The sequence below is a fragment of the Trichechus manatus genome, unplaced genomic scaffold (assembly GCF_000243295.1).
Source record: "Trichechus manatus latirostris isolate Lorelei unplaced genomic scaffold, TriManLat1.0 scaffold00024, whole genome shotgun sequence".
In the NCBI taxonomy this organism is placed as follows: Eukaryota; Metazoa; Chordata; class Mammalia; order Sirenia; family Trichechidae; genus Trichechus; species Trichechus manatus.
This window is the reverse complement of record NW_004443960.1, coordinates 10,415,723-10,439,949: the sequence shown is the minus strand read 5'-3', so window position 1 is coordinate 10,439,949 and position 24,227 is coordinate 10,415,723. Positions and strand designations below refer to the sequence as shown.

General features: G+C 49.0%; 1 protein-coding gene across 1 annotated transcript in view; it reads right to left on the bottom strand.

Moving 5' to 3' along the window:
• Positions 1-24,227, bottom strand: part of CLEC16A (C-type lectin domain containing 16A) — a 210,759-nt gene that overhangs the window by 10,046 nt on the left and 176,486 nt on the right. Inside the window, exons 20-21 of the mRNA XM_004373253.2 lie at positions 21,079-21,283; positions 19,138-19,305 (exon numbers count right to left, since the gene is read on the bottom strand). Of these exons, the coding sequence (XP_004373310.2) occupies positions 19,138-19,305; positions 21,079-21,283 (373 nt within the window). The remainder of the gene's footprint in view (positions 1-19,137; positions 19,306-21,078; positions 21,284-24,227) is intronic.

The window sequence follows — 24,227 nt, the reverse complement described above, 5'->3', positions numbered from 1 at the left end:
GGTATTTCTGTTATAGCAGCACTAGATGACTAAGACAGCCACTAACCAAAAAGTTGGAGGTTTGAGTCCACGCAGAGGTGCTTTAGAAGGAAAGCCTGGTGATCTACTCCTGAAAAATCAGCCAATGAAAACTCTACAGAGCACAGTTCTACTCTGACACATACGGGGTCGCCATGAGTTAGAGTCACTCAATGGCAACCGGTACTGGTAATATGAGGAAAATAATCCCTACCTCATTCATTGTTGTGAAGATTAAGTGAGAATAACATATGCAGCAGTGCTTAGCACAGTTGCTGGTATGTAGTAACTGCTCAATAAATGGTAGCTGGTATTATCGGAAGGTCTCTGGGTGGCACAAGTGGTTTGTACTTGTCTACCTACTAACATAAAGGTTGGCAGTATGAACCCACCAAATGGTGCCACAGAAGAAAGGCCTGAAAATGTGCTTCCATAAAAATTACAGCCAAGAAAACCCTATGGAGCACAGTTCTACTCTGTAACACATGGGGTTGACATAAGTCAGAACCGATGGTAAAGGGCTTGGTTTTTGTTGATATTATTAGCTTGCAGTTCAAGTTCATGTAGGGCTGCTATTAGCTGGAAGTGACTCAATGGCAATGGGTGTGTTTTTTTCTTTTTTAGTACAAGCTAGGACTCGGAGCATTTATTCCAGACAGACTTCAACAGTTTCCACCAGCAAAAAGAGGAGCACAACTAGCCCTAATTATTGCCAAGAAATAACATGCAGCATTTGGGACCATAGTTTTAAAAAGTCACTGGAGTAACTTGGACAAAGCTTCTGGCATATCATCTATCAGAACCAGGAAGTAAACTTCCAGAGCAACAAGTAGGTGCTGCTCACCTGTCTTCTCCCTCCAATCCACAACACAGGCTGCTCACCACACTTCAGGAGTTTGCAGCAAACGCTGACAGCAGTGATTCTAATACCTACTTTCCTTCCCAGCGGTCTTGATTCTGAGGTCAGACCACAATCAACAGAGTTTTCTGGAAAGGTACAAAATGCAAACTTATCTCATAATTTACAGGAAAGAAAAGGGAACAGGAGGCTATTTACCACTAAGAACAGACTTTTTTTCTTCAAAGTCAAAAAGAAATGGAAAAAAAGATAAGTTTTGGGGATGAGGAAGAGCGCCAGGTGAGTCTGGATTGCATCGCAAGGTTTCCAAATTAACCCGGAATGTGCTGCCGGTTCCAATTTTTCCTTTTCCTATTTGGACTGCTTTAAGGAAAATGTTGCATAAATATGGCAATTTTATAATCAAAATGGGACACAGATCAGATCATCTGGTCTTTAGAAAGAGATGACAGCTTTGTGAGCCTGACTAGTTTAGAACCAGTTTTTAAAAAATACAACAGCTTTATTGAGATATAATTCACATACTGTACAATCCACTCACTTAAAGTGTAATGATTCATGGGTTTCTAGTACATTCACAGAGTTGTGCAACCATCACAATTAACTTCAGGACATTTTCTTCGCTCTTACACCTAGTTTTGATTACAACTCATAACAAGGAATTGCAAACCCATTTATCCCTAACTATGTCAAATGAGCCTGCAACCTGGCTGTTATGAATTGAATTGTGTCCCCCCAAAATATGTATTATAAATCCTAACCTCTATGCTTGTGTTTATAACCCCATTTGGGAATGGGCTGTCTTTTTTATGTTAATGAGGCAGGATTAATGTAGGGTATTGTCACGGATTGAACTGTGTCCCCCAAAAATATCTGCCAACTTGACTAGGTCATGATTCCTAGTATTGTATATGATTGTGTAATCTGATGTGATTTCCTTATGTGTTGTAAACTCTATCACTATGATGAGGTCATACTGATGACATCTACAAGATTAGATAGTGTCTTAATCGAATCTCTTTTCAGATATAAAAGAGAGAAGCAAGCCGAGACACATGGGAACCTCATACCACCAAGAAAGCAGTGCTGGGAGCAGAGCGCATCCTTTGGACCTGAGGTTCCCGCGCTGAGATGCTCCCAAACCAAGGGAAGACTGATGCATCACCAGGACCTGCCTCCAGAGCAGACAGAGAGAGAAAGCCTTCTCCTGGAGCTGATGCCCTGAATTTGGACTGAACTGAACTGTGAGAGAATAAACTTCTCTTTGTTAAAGCCATTCACTTGTGGTATTTCTGTTAGAGCAGCACTAGATGACTAAGACAGGTGTATTTTCAGTCAATCTCTTCTGAGAAACAAAAGAGATTAAACAAGCAAGCAGGGATGGGGGAAGAGATGCCAGGCCACATGAAAACTGTCCAGGAGCAGAATCTCAGAAGAGACAAGGACCTTCCTCCAGAGCTGAGAGAGACAGAAAGCCTTCCCCTAGAGCTGGCACCCTGAACTCGGACTTCTAGCCTCCTAAATTGTGAGAAAATAAATTTCTGTTTGTTAAAGCCACTCACTTGTAATATTTGTTATAACAGCACTAGATAACTATGACAGAATGTGGTACCACAAGAGTGGGGTGCTGCTCTAACTGATACTCAGAATGTGGAAGTGGTTTTGGAATTGGGTAATGGGGAGAGGCTGGAAGAGTTTTAAGGTGCCTAGATTGCCTTGCAGACACTGTTGGTAGAATTATGGATGTCAAAGGCAACGGTGAGGGCTCAGAAGGAACTGAGGAGAGCTATAGAGAAAGTATCTATTGTTTTTGAGAATACATATGGCGCCAGCAACAGAATATTGCTAGAAACATGGACGTTAAATGTGCTTCTGGTGGCATTTTAAAGGGAAATGATGAACATGTGATTAGACAATGGAGGAAGAACGATGCTTTTTACGCAGTGGTGAAGAACTTGTCTGAATTACGTTCAAACGTTTGGTGGAAGGTAGAACTTATAAGTGATGAACTTGGATATCAGGCTGATGAGATTTCTAAGCAAGATACTAAAGGGGCTGCACGGTTTCTCCTTGCTGCTTATAGTAAAACGTGAGAGGAAAGAGATGGACTAAAAAATGAACTGTGTAAAATGAAAAAAGAACTTAAAGGTTTGGAAAATTCTGTTGTACAAACTAGGGACACATGTCCTAGAATGTTCACCAAGGACGAGGCTACACAATCTTTTGTTAAAGAGATTAAGCCTGTGACTGATGGAGCTAACCAACTACCACAGCAGAAAACCTATTAGCTTAGACTGAAGGGGACGGAGAAAGAACGAAAGGAAAGAACGCTGCTCTGTCTCTTGGAATCCTACAGGCAGGAAACAGGCCAAAAGAGCTACATCTGTTGTCCATCTGTTGTTCTCCAAGAAAAGAAAAGGACCATCCCTGGAGCAAATCGGAGATCAGCAGAACTGTTGGAAGGGGCACGGTAAGCAGGGCCTTCTCAGTTTTAAAGGGTGGGGCCATGCTCTCCAGCATCTTAAAGGGTGGAGTCATAGCCTAGTAGGTTTCAAAGTGCCGCTGGCCAAGCATGAGCAACTGCATCCTGATTTATCAGCACCTCTGACAGGCACGCAAAAAAACCCCTCTCAGGTCCGCTGGTGAAGGTGGGGGCTTAGGAACCACGCGGAGATGGGTGTGGTTGAGATCATGGTGTCCCAACTCCCCCAAGGGTGAGGCTAAGAATTTCTTCAGGTCCTAGTCCCTGAGGAAGATCCCCAAACACTGGGCTGAGCAGACTGTGAGGTCAGACTGTGGGTTTCAGCTGCATCACTTACCACTGTGTGACATGGGGCAAGTTACTTAACCTCTCTGGGCCTAAGCCTCCTCCCTGATAAGTGGGAATAGCAAGAGTGCCTTCCTCCTCGGGTTGTTTGGGTGGGGACACTCAGCACAGTGCTGGCAGCGCAGTGGGTATCAACATACACTTCCCTTCAGAGGAGCCCTAGCCACTGAGACACCTCAACCTCAGGGGGGCTCAGTGGGCGTAGGGTAAAGCACACTGTCTCTTCCCGTTGTGATCTGACCCGGTCACCTCAACTCTGGAGCCTTGGTTTCCCCATCTGGCAGAGGCGGGTGAGCACACTCCCTTCATGGGATGACTGAGATTATGAATGGGGAAGTGCTTCGCAAACTCAGGTGTCACAGGACGTGCATTGTCAGTGCCATCCTCAGAGCAGATCTGTCAGTGCCAGGCAGGACTGGACCCAAGGCCATCACTGACCGTGCTCGCCATCCCCACTCTGTCCAGCTGCCCTCAGCTTCTGGGGGACACCAACGGCCCCATGCAGCTTTCTCCAATCCAGTCCTCCCCCATTATCCAATGAGCTCAAGTCAAGCCACGCCCCTGCCCCTTTCTGGCCCTACCCACCTCAGTGACCTTCTCTCCTGCCCTGTGCCCCTCCCTCCCTGTGTTCTGAAGGCACAGACCCCCTAGGTGACCCACCCTGCCACTGACCCCTGTCCCTGTTATCTCCCGCATAGCTGTTGTCCTGTTTACATGCCTGCTTCCCCCACGTAGGCTGATGGCTGCACTAGGGCCCGCATGGAGATGCCCCCAAGAGGTGTTCAGTACGCACTGGCTGAACACATGGACAAAGCCCGAGACGGCTCCCTTCTTTGGTGACGACTTCAATAGAACAGGTGCCCAGAAGTCCCTTTGGCTGGTGCCAGCCACTTGGTGGCAGAGCCTGAGAGCATCAGCTAGAATATTTGTGAGCATCCAACGAACAGCCTGAAGGAGCTGGATGAGCTGCCCTACTGGGCATTATGATGGCTGGTATGCACCTACAGAGCGCCGGCCTGGTACTGAGTGCCTGCCCAGGGGTTCAGCCCTCACCACAACACAGGAGGTGGGCCCTATCATTAGCCCCATTTTTTAGAAGAGGAAACAGGCTCGGGGGCTTTAAAGAACTTCTCGACATCACACAGCTCAGTGGTCAAGAGTGGACTTGAACCCCGATGGTCTGACTCTGGGACTTATGTCCCCTCACCTCCTTACTGCATGTCACTGGCAGAGATGTGGCATGGCTGAAACAGCATGATGACACACACCTGGCGCACAGTAGGTGCTAAATAACAGTAGCTTTTGAGCAGCTCGGGTCTGGCAGCTTCCTGCGGGCACCTGGTGCTAGGACGACACGAAAGGGCCCCCCTGCTGGACTCAGTGGTCAGAGGAGTTGCTACGGCGTGGGCGCAGGGTGGAGTGAAGAGGTCAGGGAGAGGGGACAGTGTGCAGGCTGTGGGCCACCCAGGCCTGGGGGCCCGGGTACTGTTTCAGGACCCCAGAACACTGCTCTGAGCTGGTGTGTATTTCCCTCTGGCGTCAGCCTGGAAATCTGGCAAAAAACGCATTTTTCCAAAATGCTCAAGATTTTATAAATGTCAACTATTTCAGAGCATTCTCCAGGTTACTAAAGGCCGAGATGGCAGTTGTTGGGGAAGGCTCCGTTTATCAATACCGACTCTTCCTCTCCACCGCGCCCCAGTGCTGCCCCGGCAGTTTACAAGGACATGTTCGGACCTAGAGGCCAAATGCACACGGAAACCTAGCATGCTGAGGCCCGACTGTCAGCCTGTCAAGGCAGCAGACCTCGGGAAGCCACAACAAAGGGCGGCCTCCCACCAGAAGCTCCACAGAGCCTTCAGATGAACGTAGCAGGAAAGGGAAGGACGACGGGCAGGAGGCTGCGTTTTTCACAGGAAGCAGGTAGAAGCATTAGAGGATGCCAGGTGTGGGTGGTAGCGGGAGCAGAGTCTGAAGGCAGGCCCGCCCCAGTTACCAGCCCTGGGACTCTGGGCAAGTAGCTGTGCTTTCTAAGTCTCACTTGCTCCGGATGCAAAAACAGGATTAGTAACACTAGTTTTCACACACTTGTTTTCTTATTTTATGCAAAGCAACTAACTAGCTTAGTGTCTAGCACATAGTTGGCGCTCAATAAATGAAACTTCACCTTATGCTAAGGTCCCCGGGTGGCGCAAATGGTTTGTTTTCAACTACTAACCCAAAGGTTGGTGGTTAGAACCCACCCAGTGGCACCATGAAAGAAAGGCCCGACAATGTGCTTCCGTAAAGATTACAGCCAAGAAAACCCTATGGATCTCAGTTCTACTCTGTCACACATGGAGTTGCCACAAGTCAGAATCAACTCGATGGCAAAGGGTTTGGTTTTTTGGTTTGGAACCTTATGCTGGGTCCTTAAAAAAACTCTGTGATGCCAGAAGCATACCATGTATACTGAGTTTTTTACCAACTAACAAATGTTTTGCGAGGCATGACTGCAAATCACAGTCCAAACTTAGCATTCCATACACTGAAGCATCGATTCCCAGAATCATGCTGTGAATTTCTCATGTTCCAAGTGGAAAGCGGGGAGGTGGCTTTCAACCACTTGTGTCCACAGCAGGGAGCATAACAACTGATCACCCCCTATTGAGGTGCTTTGGAAGATGTTTTTGTGATGACTCCCGAGGCTTAAGGAAGTCGGCTTTTTAAGTGTGGATAGATGCCCCGAAACAGCCAGTCCTATCAACTCAGATAATGTTGACTTTCAGGCCTTTGGGGATTGGAGATGTTAAAAAAATACTTGGTGTGTGTTTTTGGAGAGAAGCACATTTATACAAAATGTCATGGTGGGACAGCGACAAACGAAGCTGTACCGTATCCCTGGGATGCTGGCTACAGACAGAAAAGGGATCCCCAAAAGCAGAGGTACTGGAAGGTAGGAGTAGAACCCAGTGGTGGCTCCGTCATGGTGCCTCTGATGCTGGGATGACGGACAAGTCAGACCATGGGTGAGCCAGTCCCCTGAAGACCCCCACCAGCTCCTGGGGATCTTTCTAGTCATCACAGCCTCCTAGACAGAACTATATCAGTAAGTTGCAAGGATTTCACTGGGTCAGAAGTCAGGATCATCAAAATGCCCTCGCTAGCTAAATACACAGAGAACATTCAGAGAGAAATTGAGGCTCCTTGACATCTAGCCTAGCCCTGTGCCTTCCCACTGCCCCCTCCCACATACTTCACTGGTCACCAAATCCTCTTAGGATTCACGTCATGGTTAATTACCCTATGGAAACCCTTTCGTAAGGGCTCGAAGGCACTTGCTATTTGTTAAGGACAAAAAATTGGCCACACCCAAAACACCCCTCAGCTGGGGCCTGGCTAAATAAACAGTGGTTCGCCCAGATGATGGATCACTCTGCTCATGGACGCACATGAGAAAAATCTCCAAGACAGATTGTTGAGTGAAAATAGTAGTCAGTTAAAATTAAAAAAGGCCACGTAATACTAGAGTACAAGTACAGTATGTAACTGCCCAGAGAAAGGCACAGAAGGGTACATGCCAAGCCAAGGAAGGGGCGACCTCTACGGAGAGGCCTTTTAAGTAGGGTGTGAACTGTCCACAGGAAAAGCCTTCCACCCTGGCTGGCATCTCGGTTCTCACTGCCTCTCCTAGAACCTGCAGGTGGCCCACGAGGAGAGAGGGCAGAGCAGAGACCAGCTGCGGAGCCCGCCCCCGCCCTGCCGTGGGACCACACGTCTCCAGGCTCATTCCCCTTACCCACTAGACGGCACCTCGCACTCTACTGTCCAGGTGGTGAGGGTGTAGTTAGGGCTGAGTGTGCCTGTGTCTGCCCTGTGCACCCTCTCCTCTCCTGCCCTCTGCCCTGCTGGGCCTTCCTGATTCCAGCCAATGCATCCTGCCACCCATGTCCCCTGAGTCCTCACTCCTCGCTTTAGGACCCTCCATGGCTTCCTGGTACTTTGGGATTATCTGTGGATTTAGAAAAGACCATCTTGATTTGATTTTTGCCTTAGAATATCTCTGACTAGCTCAAGGAGCCCAGCATTCGCCCTGGAACAGGGTTTGAGAACGACTTTAGCATTTTCCGAGTGCTAGTCATGGTGCCTACTTTGGACTGCCGCCTCTAGCAAGCCCACATGGCTCTTCACATTTGAGCCTGCCTGTCTCTCCAGCCTGTCTCTCCTCACTCCCCTCCCCTCAGCCCTGCTCCCTCATGCCTTCACACAGCTGTGCCCTCTGGATAGGATGCCAAAGCCCCCTGAATCGCTCACTGTGCCTGCCTCCTGGCTGTCCTGGCCCGTCCCCATCCAGTCCCTCTCAGCATGCCCAGCACGTGGCACAGCATTCATCCAACTCACAAAAGGCCTCAGTAAGTACTTCCGGAATGACTTCTCCCTTTCCTGACCCTAGTTAGTGTGTATGTCATATAACTTTCTTGGAATTTTTACAGTTCCTTTTAAAAACGCCCGCCTCCCGCCCCTTCTCTTCCAGACCATCTCACACGGCAGTCCTCTACCCTGACCTCCAGAGCTGCCATGCTCGGAAGAACCAGCCCAAAACAAAAAGGAAAGGGCCATGTGGAGGACCCCACGGCTTATGCCTCTCTGTGAAGAGTCAGCACAACTATTTTCTCCCATTGCATCTTCTGATTTGGCTCTTCTCATTCCTAGCGGTCCTCACAGACCAACTAACTCTCCTTCTAGCCTGTCTGCGCCAGCCTGTCTGCGCCCTCAGCAATGCCACTTACTTGGCATCTCATTCTCCTGGAGTCCAAGGTAGGCGCTATGACTAGTTCTCGGAAAGCGGTTCTCAAACCCTCTTCCAAGGGGAGCCCTGGGTTCCTTGAGCTAGTCAGAGATATTCTAAGGCAAAAATCAAGTTGAGGTGGTCTTTTCTCAATTCACAGGTAAATTAAAGGCTAGAATGGTCTCAGTTTCTTGGTATCCTCCTGTAAATGAGCCTTTGATCCATGGCATTTGCTATCACTTGTCCACTACTGAGAACTCACAGGTGATAAAACAAATGACTCAGAAACAAACTAAAAAGGCACCAACAGAAAAAGGCTCAAAAAGCTTCTTTAAATAATTTGATGGACTTTTCTCTTAGATGCAGAGACTTGTATCCATGGAAGACAGTCATGCTGCTGGTTGGCTTCCACACTCTGGGCTCACGTAATGGAAAGACCTACTGCAATGGGGCATGGAACTCCCAAAGCACACCTAATTCCACCAGGTACCCCACCACCAGGTAATCTTCAGACCTGAAGACGCTGTGGTTCCCTGGTGGGACAGAGACAACGTGATTTGAGTGCAGCCTGGACTTGTGAATGGTGTGACATGAGGAGGGTGTGCCTCTCCTTGGAGCTCAGACATCCTGATCTGTAGACTGAGCAGGGGCACCCGCTTCCCAGAGCTGTTCTGAGGTTCTGTGGGAGCAGCCTGACTCAAGCAGATGCCAAAGAGATGACGGCAGTTGCTATCACGGGGAGGGCACCACTATCATGGGGAGGGGATGTGTGCTGGGCTGCAGGCTGGAGGAGACGAATCTCTGTTCTTCCCTGGCCGTGGCTCCAAGTCTACGAGCTGGGATGCCTCAGGCAAAGCACACAACCTGAGTGTTCACAGCCTCTTCTGCAGAAGGAGGAAACATCTGCCTGCCCTACCACACCAGGGTGGTATCAGCAGCTAATGAAAGCCTTTCTGAAAAGAGCAACTCTATACAACTGCAGATGTCTTTGGTATCTAACGCAGAAGGGGCTATTGGATTATCAGTTTTTTGCTACAAACTAACTTAATGTATAGAAAAGGAACCTGTTATTTTGAGGCCCCAAGGGTCAGCTCCTAACTAATAACAAAAATAATACTGGGAGCAGCTACCCTTTATTGAATACTTTATATGTACTAGGCATTGTTCTAGGCATTTCATAAGAATGAACTCATTTTATACTCACAATATGAATGACATTATGAAGAATGGGAGATCTATAACATTTAATTGTGCTCATGTGGAACCTGACCATGGATCAAGACGCAGTTATTCGAATAAGAGGGACTACTTGGTGGTTTAAAATTGGAAAAGGTGTGCAGCAGGGTTGTATCCTCTCACCTTACTTATTCAATATGTATGTTGAACAAATAATCATGAATCTGTACTATATGAAGAACAGACATCAGGATTGGAGGAAGACTCATTAACAACCTGTAATATGCAGATGATACAACCTTGCTTGCTGAAAATGAAGACGACTTGAAGCACTTACTGATGAAAGTCAAAGACTACAGCCTTCAGTATGGATTATGGCTGATCATGAAGAAAACAAAAATCCTCACAACTAGACTGATAAACATCATCATGATAAATGGAGAAAAAACTGAATTTGTCAACGATTTCATTCTACTTGGATAAATAACCAATGTCCATGGAAGCAGCAGTCAAGAAATCAAACAACGTCTCGGGCAAATCTGCTTGCAAAAAGATGTCACTTTAATGACTAAGGCGTGCCTGACCCAAGCCATGGTCTTTTCAAGCACCTGATGTGCACACAGAAACTGGACATTGGAAAAGGAAGACAGAAGAATCAAGACATTCAAATTGTGGTGTTGGCAAGCAATGCTGAATATACTGTGGATGCCAGAAGAACAAACAAATCAGTCTTAGAAGAAATACAACCAGAATGTTCCTTAGAAGCCAAGATGGCGAGACTCTGGTTCACTTACTTTGGACATGACATCAGGAAAGACCAATCACTACAAAAGGACATCACGTTTGGTTAAGCAGAGAGTCAGCAACTATGAGGGAAACCCTCAGTGAGATGGAATGACAAAACAGCCATAACAATGGACTCAAACCTACCAACAATCATGAAAATGGCATAGGATTGGGCAACGTTTTGTTCTGTTATACATAAGGTTGCTATGAATCAGAGTCAACTCCACAACAACTCACAAAAAATGCTCATAATAACCTGATGAGGCAGGTGACATTATCACCCCTGGTTTTAATATGAATAAACTGAGGTCCAGAGAGGTAAAGTAACTGGCACAAGGCTGTATACCAGAACTAGGTGGGGCTGGGACCTGAACCCAGATGCCTGGCTCCAGGGCTTGCGCTCAGCCACCTCACTGTGCTGACTTGCACCTGGGCAGACTCTACTGCTGGGAAAAGAAGCCCTGCGACGGGTAAACAAAAAACCGTGGGAGAGATGAACACCAGATTTTACTTCATGATAATAATAACCTGATGAGGCATGAATACCTCAGGGTGGCAAGATGTAGTGACTTCTACCTTTTTGGGTGCTTCTCCATCCTTTCCAGTTGTTCTACAATAAATGTGCTTGACCTGCACTAAGAAGTCGGGAAATGAGAAAAGGCAGGAGCTGCTTCTGCAGCTGTGCCACTTGCCCAGCACTTCAATGCTGGTGCAGGCCCACCCATCCTGCACTGCTCGTGAGGCTGCCTCACAATGGACCCACTTGAGCCTCCAGAACATTCCAAGGCATAGCCAAGGCCAAATGGCAGCTTGAACATGGGGTTTTGGTGTCTTCTCACATGTTCCTGCAGGGCTCTGCAAGCTCTTCTCATGAAGTGCTCCCTACTCTGATACACTCTGACCACCAGGTGTGTACGCCCCACTCTGATATACTCTGACCAGAAGGCTGGGGGCCCATGGTCACTTCAGAGCTCTAAGGAGGGTTGTTATGTGTTGTTAGGTGCCGTTGAGTCAGCTCCAACTCAAACAATCCTATGTACAACAGAATGAAACACTGCCGAGTCCTGCACCATCCTCACAATTGTTGTTATGATTGAGCCCACTGTTTCAGCCACTGTGTCCATCCATCTTGTTCAGTGTCTTCCTCTTTTTCGCTAACCCTCTCCTTTACCAAGCATGACATCTTTCTTCAGGGACTGGTCCCTCCTGATAACATGTCCAAAGTGTGTGGACATGAGGGGGGTAATGACCCTGAAAAGTGAAGCAATTCTCAATTCTTTGGAACTATCTTTCCTCCCCACCTCAGCCTCCCAGGAAAAGCTCATCTAGGGCACGATGGCTGGCTCCACCTGTTCCATGTCTGCATTTCACAAGAGAAGGGCACCTCAGACAACAAGTGCTATTGTGTCTATTGGTAAAGTGTCCTTTTGGGGGCACGTGCCAAGCGAGAAAACCTTGTGGGACCTGATCCGGGAATGTGGGCTCCTCCGGGGCTGTGTATGAGGCTCTCCCTCTTCACAGCTGCTCTGGGAGCCCCAAAAGAGGCCTGGCAAGCAGGGGACCCCTTAGACTCAGCTCAGGGCTGACTTCTGAGTGGGAACTTGGTCCCCACAACCCCCACCCGGTTGACCACTGAAGGCTAATCTCTTGGACAGAGAGCTTTGAAAGGGCTCATATCCTGCTGTTTGGACTCAGGCAGGATTCTGAAGTCTTACTTCTGCTTTGTGCTCATGACCGGCCAGGAACACACTTGAGCAAGAACTGGCCTCTGCAGCGATCCAGCATTGCTAGCCTTGTCTGGGAGCGATGTGGAAGGGAGAATGTTGTTACTGATTAGGGGGTGTGGTTTCGGAGCTCAGGGAGTGTGCCAAGAGTGATGTACAGAAGAGGGGTTTGGGGAACACTGTTTGAGACCAGGCCACATGTGCTCCCTCTAATGAGGGTCCATCCTGCCAACCTCTGACACTCAGAGGCAGGTGGCAGACAGCCATTAACATGAAGCAGCTCAGTGACTATCAAGGCCAGCCTTGAAGCAAAAGGTGGAGTGGAAGTCTCAGCCCCCTCGTGTGAGTTGTGTGGCCTTGGCCTGGGCCCCCAGTTTCCTCTCTGTAGAGCAGGACAAGTGACACCAGCTCCCAGAGCCGTCGAGAAGGTAAAATTAGTGCACGTAAAGTGCCTGGCACAGTTAAGTCTTCAGGTCAAACCATAGCCCGTGCTTCCAAAAATAGATCTGACTTTTCTGCCTGAAACATGGGTAGAGTTGGAGCTGACAATGTGGTTTTGCCTGATACCAGTGAGGTCCCGGGAGGTCATGGTTGAGGCCTTTACTTCCCAACTCTCCAAAAGGAGAGTTCACTTCGGACGTGTCAAAGCTCAGTCAGGAATTCAGAAGTGGTTGGTCTGGCCTGGTGGTGGGGCTTAGGGTCTGACCCCGGCAGACCTGAGTTCAAAGCCTCACTGGGGACCTGCAGTGACCTTAAGCCTACTGACTCCTCTCAACCTCCGTTTCCTCAGGTACAGAAAGGAAATTTCGAACTCTTCCTCTGAGGGTTGTTGAGAAGATCGAACAAGAAATATGCATAAAGTGCTTAGCAGCTCAATAAATTTTGCTTAAAAAAACAACCCCACCCCCAGTCTCTGACCAGGGAGCTGCAGGCTGGGAAGGGGTTAACCCTGGCAGGCACGACTCTCCTTCCTGTGTGACTCCAGAAAGGGCATTTTCTGCCTTGGGGAGCTGGAAGAAGAGAATTGGCTGGAGTTTTGTAATCGGAAACAAAAAAAATAACAGGTCTAAAAAATTAGTTTCTGGGAAATGCCACCACGAGAGCACATTAGCACCTAGTGCTTTCTCTCAGGGGATAAGCAGTCAAAACTTATGTCTGTGAATCAAACATCGATTTTTCCCCGTTTTCTTTTTTGGATGTTGGTTCGAGGCATCACGGTCAGCTCAGCTGGCTCAGAACACACTGTAATCTTTGCATTCTTCCTCAGTTACTTAGCTGTCAAAAGCCGGCTTTGGAACCACACTGCATTTCCACAGAACTATTTTTAAGTGTTCTGGGTCAGGTGACTGATATAGCCAGTTTGCTTGCTTTTGATAAAGATAACACCTGAGAAAAACACAGCACTCCCCTGATTTTCAGGGGATTGAAATGTTTGCCCGAAGCCGAGACAAGAGCTGGGCTCTGATAGGATGAAGCCAGCCTCTCTCCTGGCGCCCTGAGCTGCCCTCACCTGGGGCCGGGACCAGGCCCAGCAGCAGCACGACAGCCACCGTCCTGCCAGGAGGGGTTTACAGTCTGCAGGAAGCAGGACAGTGAGCCGTTCGGCCTCCTGACCCCCAACCTCCCGTCCGCCAACCCACCTCCCACCAGCCATCGATATCTGCCAAGCACCTGCTGACTCAGCACCGGGTGCTGTCGAGGACAAGACAGACAAAGCCTCTGCTCCCAAGGGCCTGCCACTCGAGTGGAGGACAGTGACAGTAACCAATAAAGGAGGTCATTTCAGCTGGCGGTAAGGGCTGCGCAGGAAACACGGGCGGAGGGAAGGCGCGTGTGGGGACGAGGGGCCTGAGGTGGGTACCCATGGCCCTCGTGGGGCAGACAGAAAGCCACTGAGGCTGAGATGAGGCATCTGAAGAGAACTGAGGTGTGGAGAGGTCAGCGCTGACATGGGAAAGAAGGTGGGGCCCACTGCTCAGGGCTGTGGGCTAGGGAGAGGGGCTGGTGTCCCAGAAGGTACTGGGAGGTGTTAAGCAGGGCAGAGAGCAGTGAAAGGCAGACCCAGTCCCTGCCCCCAAGCTGACAGGCTGGTGGGGCAGCTGGTGATAGGCAAGATGGGGAGGGGTGACCTCTTTTTTTGTCATATCACTAAGCCCCCATCAGTGAGGGTTGAGGGCGTCAACTTTCTCAGCTGTCCTGCTCAAATCCCTGCAGCACATTCTGGGAGTAGAGCCCTCTGTTTGGATAAGAGTTAGGAAGGGCACAGAGAGAAACTGAGCCAGAGGACGGGGGTATTCTGCCAGCCCACTCCTCCCACCTGACCCTGACCTCCATCCAGCTGAACACCTGCGAGCACTCTGCTCCAATATGGCCATCTGAGCAGGCTCTTGGCCAGGAGGAGCCTAAGGGACAAGACTGTGCTGGGGAGTCAGAGCCCTGGCCCTTGAATGGAGGCTGATGCCCCCAGTGCTCCAGGGTTACTACCAGGGAAAAGCTTCTGCTCTGGGATCTGGAGGCTGCTGTCCCCAACGCTCCAGGGTCACTGCCAGGGAACAGCTTCTGCTCTGGGGTCTGGAGGCTGCTGTCCCCAACGCTCCAGGGTCACTGCCAGGGAAAAGCTTCTGCTCTGGGGTCTGGCGGCTGCTACCCCCACCGCTCCAGGATCACTGCCAGGGAACAGTCTGCTTTGGGGTCTACCGGCTCACTCAGTATTTATGTAAAGATTGCCTTCATGGGCTAGTTTTGGACCCCTCCCCCACCAATGGCAGATTCTGGAAATTGGTTGTCACTGCAGGTCGGTGGGACAGAGCTTATCTCTGGCACTAACCACCTGAGTGCTGCGTATCAATGTTACCAAGAGCTCAGGTCAGACTCTAGACCCAGCAGCACCTGCCCACTGCCACCCCGGCCATCACTGACTCCCTCCCTCCCTGGGCCAGGTGTGCCCACAAGCCTCTACCCCAATGGAGCCGAATGTTCTGTAGGGGAGAGCGCCATCAACATAAAACTGGCCAATAAACAGAATTTGTGATTTCTTTCCATGCCAGATGGAAGAAGAAAAAATACACCAAGTGGCTAGTCACCTATTAGCCCTGATTTGTATTCTACTTTAATATCTCCTCAAAGGAAATGAAAGGTATATTTTCATCAAATATAATCGCTGATAGCTTCTAAAGGGGAGTTGGACTGCTCTCTGACAATTACCTGAGCCCGCAGATGGAACCCAAATGCTTGTCACAATAGAGTAAGGTCCTCTGTAAGTCCCCTCCAGGCATGTGGCCAGGAGCTGCTTTCTTTCTGGTGAATTATCCCCTAGAAGGAGCAAGGGTCCCACCCAGCCAGGGATGCTGCAATGATGCGGCCTATGGCAAGGTACAAGGAGCAATACCATTCCAGAAGGTGGGAGGGGTCTCACTGAAGCTCTGTGGCCCACCGGGGATGCCACAGCACTGGAGGCAAACCTGGCCAAGCTTCAGGGGACCAGCTAAACCAGCAGACGTCCAGGGCCCAGAGGGAATTTCCTCGTCTTCATGGTGTTCAGACAGGGAGAAGGCACAAGATGGGACCTGCTCCAAGGTTGGGCAGGGAACACGTGTGGGCTCATTCTCCATTTGACAAAGATTTGTTAGGCACCTACTATGTGCCAGGCATGTGTTAGGCACAGCGGTGAAAAGGACAGAATAGGAAGTGACATTCTCCATGGGGGAGAAATTGTGGTCAGGTACACAAACATATCAGCCAGGCAAAGAACTGCAGAGGGTGAAAAGGAAGCAGGCTAATGTGATGGGACAGGAGGGGCTAACCTTAGCCAGGTGGGTGGTTGGGTAGGCCAGGCCTCTCCAAGGCAGGAAAAGAGCCGTGACTTAGAGCAGTGGTTCTCAACGTGTGGTCCAGAGAACCCTCAGGGGGTTCCCAGGATCAAAGTTATTTTCATAAAAATAATAAGACATTATTGGCCTCTTACACACATTTGCTCATGAGTGTAGAGTTTTTCAGAGGCCACACTATGTATGATATTCCAAAAGATTGAGTACAGAAGTCAATATGAGAACCCAGTTGTCTTCTGTTACTGAGCTAGGTATTAAAGCGATTTGCAAAAATGTAAAACATTATTTTTTGTTTTGGAAAGCAGAGGTATTTTTCATAAAAACTATGGTATCTATGTAACATGTGATGGGTGTACAGTGTTATTTTTATAAATACATGCATACATATGTAAATATTTCTTGGGTTTAATTTCTAATACCATAAATATTGACAGATATAATCCACATAAACCAGAGTTCTTTGGGCTCCTCAGTCATTCTGAAGAGTGTACAGGGATCCTAAGCAGAGTTTGAGAAGTGCTGAGTTAGGGGCATGGCAGGGGGCTGGTGCACAAGGTGTGGGCAAGGTGGCCTGCGTGTGGAAGCTGCATCTGAGCGGTCAGCTGGGGCCGATCAAAGTGGTGCCTGGCGGTCAGAGTGAGAGATTTGAATTCTGTCCTAATGCAGTGGGAAGCTAGTGGAGGGTTACAGGCAGGGGCATGACATGACCTGATTTATGTTTTAGAAAGATACCTCTGGATCAGGACTGGAGACCAGAGAATCCTGTGGCTGCCATGATCTCGGGGAGAGATACTGGTGATGGGGAGTGGGAGAGAACAGGGGTGGGTTCTGGAGGTGGCGCTGACCAGTGAGGTGGGTGGGGGCAGAGAGGAATGAAGCGGAATGCTTGCTTGAGCACTGAGTGGCCGTGGGGCCGACACTGAGACACAGGCTGAGAGGAGAGCCAGTCGACAGGAGGGGCAGGTGAGGCCAGCTGCCGCCCGTCTCCCACACCTCACTCCCTTCCTCCCTCTGACTCAGACTGAGCTCAGTGACTTCAATTTGCTTGCTGGGTCACATCACCAGTCCCAAGGGCCGAAAGGACATAAATATGACTGTCCCCATCCTCTAGACCTGAGTGGCACTTCCCAGGAGCTGTCAGGGGAGACACACAGCCAAGGGTTGGATGGCTGTCTCCAGCTGCTTCCATTGACTTGATGCAGTCCTGACCGGCACAACCTCACATGCCCAGAGCCTGGGACCTCCAGCAGTTGGTGACCTCACACTCCCCTGGAAGCCCAAGCCTGGTGGAAACAGTAACGAGTCATGGTAAAGCATTCCACAAACAGAAAAACGATGATGCAGATGCAGAACTCGACACTTGGTTCGATTTATGTATTCACACCCAGCCTTGTTCCAAAAAGGACTGGAGTGGATATAAGGCCTGGGCTTTTCTCGTTAACCAGTAAGTTCCCAAGCTGAAAGAAGCCCCAGGGACCCTAAAGCAAAGACTTCTTACTGAGCCAATCTGTATTTAGACTCATAGTCAGAATTTATATTTACTTAGCAACCATCTCTACAGAACACGGAGCAACCTAAAGAAGTGTTTTAACAAAGAATCCTCCTGGCCTTGGAGCAGGCAGAATCATAACTATTCACAGCTGAAACCAGAGGCGGGGCGACAATCAATCTTGAAGCCCAAGATTGGTTTTAAGAATGAAAACAGTCACAAACTGCAAGTGGTGGAGTGAAAAGCTGATGTACTTTGTTCTAGAGAGCCGGTTGGGACTACAACGCCAAGATTACAAAACACGTCCGCTTTGGCCTGGCAGATCCACTGCTGGGAATTTATCCCTCAGACAAGTGAGACTTGCATGATCACACCGAGATACCCCAGGGCTGTTTGCTGTGATGGCATACACTGGAACGGACCCATACGTCCACCAATAGGAAATGACTGTAAAAGGTTTTCTGGTCCGCCCATAGGGTACAAGACCGTACAACTGCTAATGGGAGTGAAGCTGAGTTACAGACCTTGAGGTGTAACATGACTTATCACTAAGTGAAAAAGACAAAGTGCAGCAGCGTCACATTTACAGTATAATACATGTGCAAAAACAAACGAGCAAGAACACAGATGTGGCATCCAACTACACATTTCTGGAAGGGTATGCAAGAACTTGGTAACAGTGGCTACTTCTGGGGCAAAGTTGGGGAGGCCTGATTTTCATTTTATCACATCTTTGGATTTTTAAGATTCATATGCCTGGAGTGTGTATGTTTTTTAAACCAAAGACTGAAAATAAAATAAATCACGTGGGAGAAAACAAGGACCCTAATTTTGGACAGGTTCTTTCGGCTGCATTTTGTTTGTAAATTAATAGTTGCTTTTGAAAACATTTCACAACACTTGCAATTTGAGTTTGGAACCCTAACAGTGGTGGTGGGCAGGGAGAGGTTATGCTGCAGGGAAGGCTTGGCCAGTTGTCTGAAGTTTTGTGATCCAGAGAAACATTCTCTTTCGAGGGATCGGGGTGCATATGGAGCTACTTAAGGCTGCCGTGTCAGCACAGGAAGGAGGGAGCCCGCTCCTCTGTGGGAGAAGTGGTTCTTTCTGCTCTGTCAAGTTGACCTTGAACTTTCGATTTATGTTTCTCTTTTCGGGGGAGGGAGAGAGGGGCTAGAGACGACTTCGGTGAACGTGGGAAGAGATGCCTCCGACGGGATGAACGAGGAGCTACCCCGGGCAGCGCTGCTTCCTCTGAAGCCTCACCTCTTCAGGGGTTTGGAACAGGAACCACACACTATCTCTTTCCAGTTATCTCACACAGAGAAGGAAATCACTCTCCCACAACCTCATTACTAATAATTTAAGTGCTTCCAAGAAATTTCCAACAAACTTCTTGGTCTTAATTCTGAGAAGTTCTTCCACATACCCAACAAATCTCTGGAAAACTAAATCAAGGCAGCAAAACACCAAAAATAAAGCCAAGATTTTTTTCTGGGCTTGTGTTTTATCTTGTACTACGCTTTCATCAGTTCTAAGAAACCGGAGCTTCGAACCGCCTGGATGTGTGAGGGGGACGGGCAGCTCACACAGGCGACACAGAAAGGAGGCCCTCTGGGCCCCACTAAGGGGAGAAGGGATGCAGCGCATGGTGAGGGTGGCTTACCTGGCACCTTGTCCACGGATGCGAACACAGAGCGCTGCACTGTGGGGTCACTGCTGCCCCGGCGGCACTGGTCGTAGAAGCGGAAAGGCAGGTGCTGGGTGGGAGCGGTGGAGCCGAGTCCAAACCCCAGGACTTCGGTTGCCGGCTGGATTGGGAGGTCCAGGAGGGCTACATTTAAACAACACTGTGGTTCATTCTCAGCACCGAGGGAGTGGGGGTGTAGACGAGGCTTTGTGTGTGGTGGGGGGTGTGACCAGAGCGGCTGTGGCCCTGCCAGGCGTGTCACTTGGGAGATGCCAGGTAGGCAGCCTTGAGTTGGGGAGACAGTGATACTGCCTGAGACTCAAAACACAGCCAGTGTCTGGGGAGGCGTTCAGGCCAAGGTGGAGAGCAAGGGGAGCCAGGCCTGCTCCTCGAACAAAACCGACGCCAGGCCAGTCTCTACCTCGGACTCTCAGCTTCCAAGATAAACGACCCTCACCAAGGCTTAGTTTCTGGTGCCGTTTCAGTCTGCAAAGTAAACGGGGCCAATTCTGCCCTGAAAATTCATTCCTTCATACACACACACACACACACACACACACGTGTATCTATATACATACACACACACACACACACACACACACACTCTCGTGCGTGTACATGGGGAGGAGCATGTGAGAGAGAACACCTATGAGTATGTATGTGTTTGTGTGCGTTCATCTGTCACAGTTGCTAGCCTCCCTCCCATAAACCAATATCATGATATATCAATTTGGTAGGGCTTTTTAAAATCAATTTAAGAAACACCCAAAGTGTTAGTTCTAACAGCCACTTTACAGCATAATTCTCAATTTTCAAATGAAATATTTAGCCTTCATGCCAGCTGTGAGAAATTGCTTTACATTAAAAAAAAAAAAAAAAAAAAGTCCTCTGAAAATAAATCTTAAAAGAAAGGACTGAGTGATTTAAGTCACTTTGCACATTACAAAATGCTTCTGTAATGATTTTGCAGGCCAAGTTTCAGCTGAATGAGAAATGAGATGAGCAGGGCCACGGGACACAGGCCCGCCCAGATCAACCAGGACCTTGGTGGGCACGGCAGGAATGGAATCCACCGTGTCCAGAAACCCAGCCCTCTAGGGTTTATTTTAAGGCAATCCCTTGAGAAAGCCCCCCTCACCCCGCAATGTGCTGGAAATCCTCCCAGCAGCTGCCTGAGAAGGACCACTGACTGGTGTCTTAGCTGAAAGGTGCTGGGTATCCTGAGAAAGACTGTTTATAATCTTTGGAGGTGACAGATGCCTTTTCCCCAAGCACTGCCAGGCCTTCCACCCTGATGAGCGAACACCCTCATTCAGTGGCCTTTACTTCCTGACCCTGGAAGGCACTAGGCTTCCTCACAAATTCACCACAACCTCTACGGAAGGTAAACCGACTTATGAATGCAGGCGTGCTGCTCTCGCAGGCCTCACCAAGGAGGGCCGCCTCTCACAAACGCTGGGACGGGAGAGGAGGAAGGGACTGCAATCTAGAGTAGGAAGTTCTGCCAACTTGCTGCCTGTGTGACTTTGGATGTCACTGAGCCCCAGTTTCTTTTTCTGTAGAATGCGTAGAAGAGGCCCTACTGATCTCAAAGGTTATCTTAAGGATCAGAGATAGCAGAGAAAAGCCGAAGCATTTTGCAAAGGCAAGTCAGAGAATTTCGGCGGGGAGAAATGAGCCCATGTTGATGCCTGCCTTTTCACGGCCTCGTGCCTGGTGGAGAGGGCTCTCCATCTTTCCATGCAGCCCCAGAGACTCTCTAGAAGTCAAAGACCTAAGAAGTGGACAGTTCTGAGTGGTCTCTCCTCACTAAAGCACAATTAACTCCTGAGCTGCACCTGTCCTCTTCCAGAGGAGCTACGGGGGTGCTAAAGGTCAGTGTGAACACCACGCCCACAGCCAGGGCCCACTACTCACCAGCTATTCTCTGCATCTTCATGCGCCTGGCCTGGATGCGGCCCTTGGCCAGCCGCTGCTTGGCGATGATGCAGCGGATGTGGTCCGAGAAGACAAAGGTGGCCTGGAGGATGGGGAAGGGCTTGGAATGGGGGCTAGACGCAGGCTTGTGGATGGTGATGTTCAGGGCGCGGCTGTCGTCCTCAACGCCAGTCACCTGCATGTCCTGCAGCGGGAGGAGCAGAAGGATAGGTGTTCGTTAGGCTCAGGGGGAGGGTAGCTGTTCAGAAGCTGTGGGACCCAGGGATCATCTAGAAAGAGGGCCCCCAAACCAGTGGCTCCACAGGAGAAAGACCTAGTGATCTGCTCCCATGAAGATTATAGCCAAGAATACCCTAGGAAGCACAGCTCAACTCTGTCACATGGGCTCGCCATGAGTGGGAATTGACTGGCTGGCACATAACAACAACAAAGTAGGCAGAGTCCAGAAAGAGGTCCCCCAAATCCAACTTTCCTTTTGTTCTGAAGAAGACTGTCAATCTCCCAAGCCTAACAGAGCAAGGCCATGAGGGAGGGCATATGGGTGCAGCCACTCTAGAGGGCAGCATGGCACCCTGACTGAGATATAAAAAATGCTGTGGCTTATGGCCCAGCAAGTCCACGTCTTTGTACCTGGCCTAGAGAAATACTTATGTATGTGCTCAGGCAGGATTCGTTAAGAACAGCCACAGGGGTTATGAAATAGTGAGAAATGGTAACAGCCTCAACACCCAGCAGCAGGTGGAAAGCTAAGTCAGCAGTAGTAGGTTAGACCATGCATAAGCTAGAAAGGACAAGGTAGATTTCTACATGCCTTAACACTGAAAGATCTCCAAGACAAACTGCTGAGAGAAAAAGCATGTTGCAGAACAATACTCATTGCTGTTGAGTCGATTTCAACTCATAAAGACCCTGCAGGACAGAGTAGAACTGCCCCACAGGGTTTCCAAGGCTATAATCTTTACGGGAGCAGATCGCCAGGTCTTTTCTCCCGCAGAGCTGCTGGTGGGTTCGAACTGCCGACCTTTTGGTTAGCAGCCAAGCGCTTAACCACTGCACCATCACGGCTCCTCTACAGAACAATAGGCATGGTTTTATATCGTTAATGTAGAACACACACAATCAACTCTCCTCCAAAAGTACCACATATTTCCATAAGAACACATACAGGAAAAGGTATAGAAGGATGTATGCCAAATGGAGGACCCTGGTCAGCCCAGGCTGGGGATGGGGAAAGGGTGAGGGGCCGGGATCGGAAGTGGTGGCCCACGGGAATTCTGTGTTCTCTAAGTGTTTCCACTTATAGTTGTGGAGAATGTTGTCATGTACTACTTGTGTAACTAAAAAGTAATTTTTAAAAAAAGTTACATGGGTCCTAAAAGCACAGTCACAGGGGGCAGTGGCGGTTCAGTGGTAGAATTTTTGCCTTCCATGTGGGAGACCTGAGTTTGATTCCTGGCCATGACACATCTCATGCATACCCACTACTCGTCTGTCAGTGGAGGCTTGTGTGTTGCTAGGATGCTAAACAGGTTTCAGTGGAGCTTCCAGACTAGGAAGAAAGGCCTGGCAATCTATTTTGAAAATCTGCCAATGAAAACTGTATGGATCACAGCAGTCTGACTCCTGTTGTGCATGGGGTCACCAGGAGCCAGGGGATGATGACGCGACGGCCGCTAACAACAACAAGCAGAGTCACATGTGATAAAAACATGTTCCCAGACTCTGCCCACGTGTAACTCAACAGTCGAGCTCCAGCGATTCTTACTGTGAAGAAACCAGGGGTAAAAACCAAAACTCCTGTCACCATGTGGCATGCCTCTAGATGCATCCACTCATCTACCAACCAACTTCTTCCTTGCTCCTCTCAAGAAGGGGGCACTGGTGGCAGCCATCAATGTATTTTTGAAGAATTTCTGGCCCCTAAGGAATCTGGGGAGAAAGCCAACCTCGGGAAAGGGACAGGGAGGGACATTTAACAGAGATTTGAAGAAAGCTACATTTGAAAGGTGGAAAACAAACTAACACAAAGCAAGTGTAATAAGGACAAATCCAATCTGAAACCCCAGACTAGACTCTGTGTAAGGATTCTGCTTTCCACCAAGGTTTGATTTAAGACAAAGGCACGAGACAGGAGAGGCAGGCATAAAGTCAGACATGCACTGTCCTTAGGCATTAAACTTGGCACAGGCTCTTTGGAAATGATACCCGCATCGAGACGCTGCAGTGAGAATTAGGTGAGATATTACGCACTTAAGGCAGAGAGAACTTGGCATGTAGTAATGACCTGACGAATAGTAGCTATTGGAAGATGACCAAAAGAAAAAAGGTTGACATGGCTTTCACTGTCTGATGGAGGACACATATTAATCCTTCAAGGGAGAAAAACTCTTTCCTGACACTAAATTCTAAAGGAAATTGATCCTAAGCTTGGATAAATAAGAAGCACTAAGTCACCTAATGGACAGTGCCTTACATGGAAATAAGATTTGTCATACAGTTGTTTCTCACATCACCCCCTGTAAAAGACATTTTTTAAGTGGAAAGAAAGACCCTGGGAAAGTGGAGGTGGCGGAAAGGTTGCAACGTTCTTGGGTACCGTGAGTTGATTCTGACTTATAGCGATCCCATGTGACAGAGTAGAACTGCCCCACAGGGTTTTCCAGGCTGAAATTTTTATGGGAGCAGATTGCCAGTTCTTTCTCCAGTGGAGCTACTGGGTGGGTTTGAACTACCAATCTTTCGGTTAGCAGCTGACTGCTTAACCATTGGGCCACCAGGGCTCCTTAAAAGTTGCAATAACATCCTTGAAGACGTGGGTTGTTCTCACGGAGAGGAAGGACACTGCCAGCAGGTCCTATTATGAGGAGGCGGGTGTGGGTCAGCCGAGTGAGGCCTTTCCAGCAACTAGAGCTGCCCAACAAGAAAATGGACTGCCTCAAAATAGGGCAGGGCTCAGCTGCAAGTGTTTGCTGGATGTTCAGGGCCTGATGGGATGACAGGGGTGTCGGCTGGCAGGCCACGTTCATCCCTTCTGGTTCTACACTTCACTCAATGAGCTAGCACTGGTCACCCATCATAGTGACAGGCATTAAAAAACCCCAAACCCTCACCTTGGAGTTTAGCAAGCT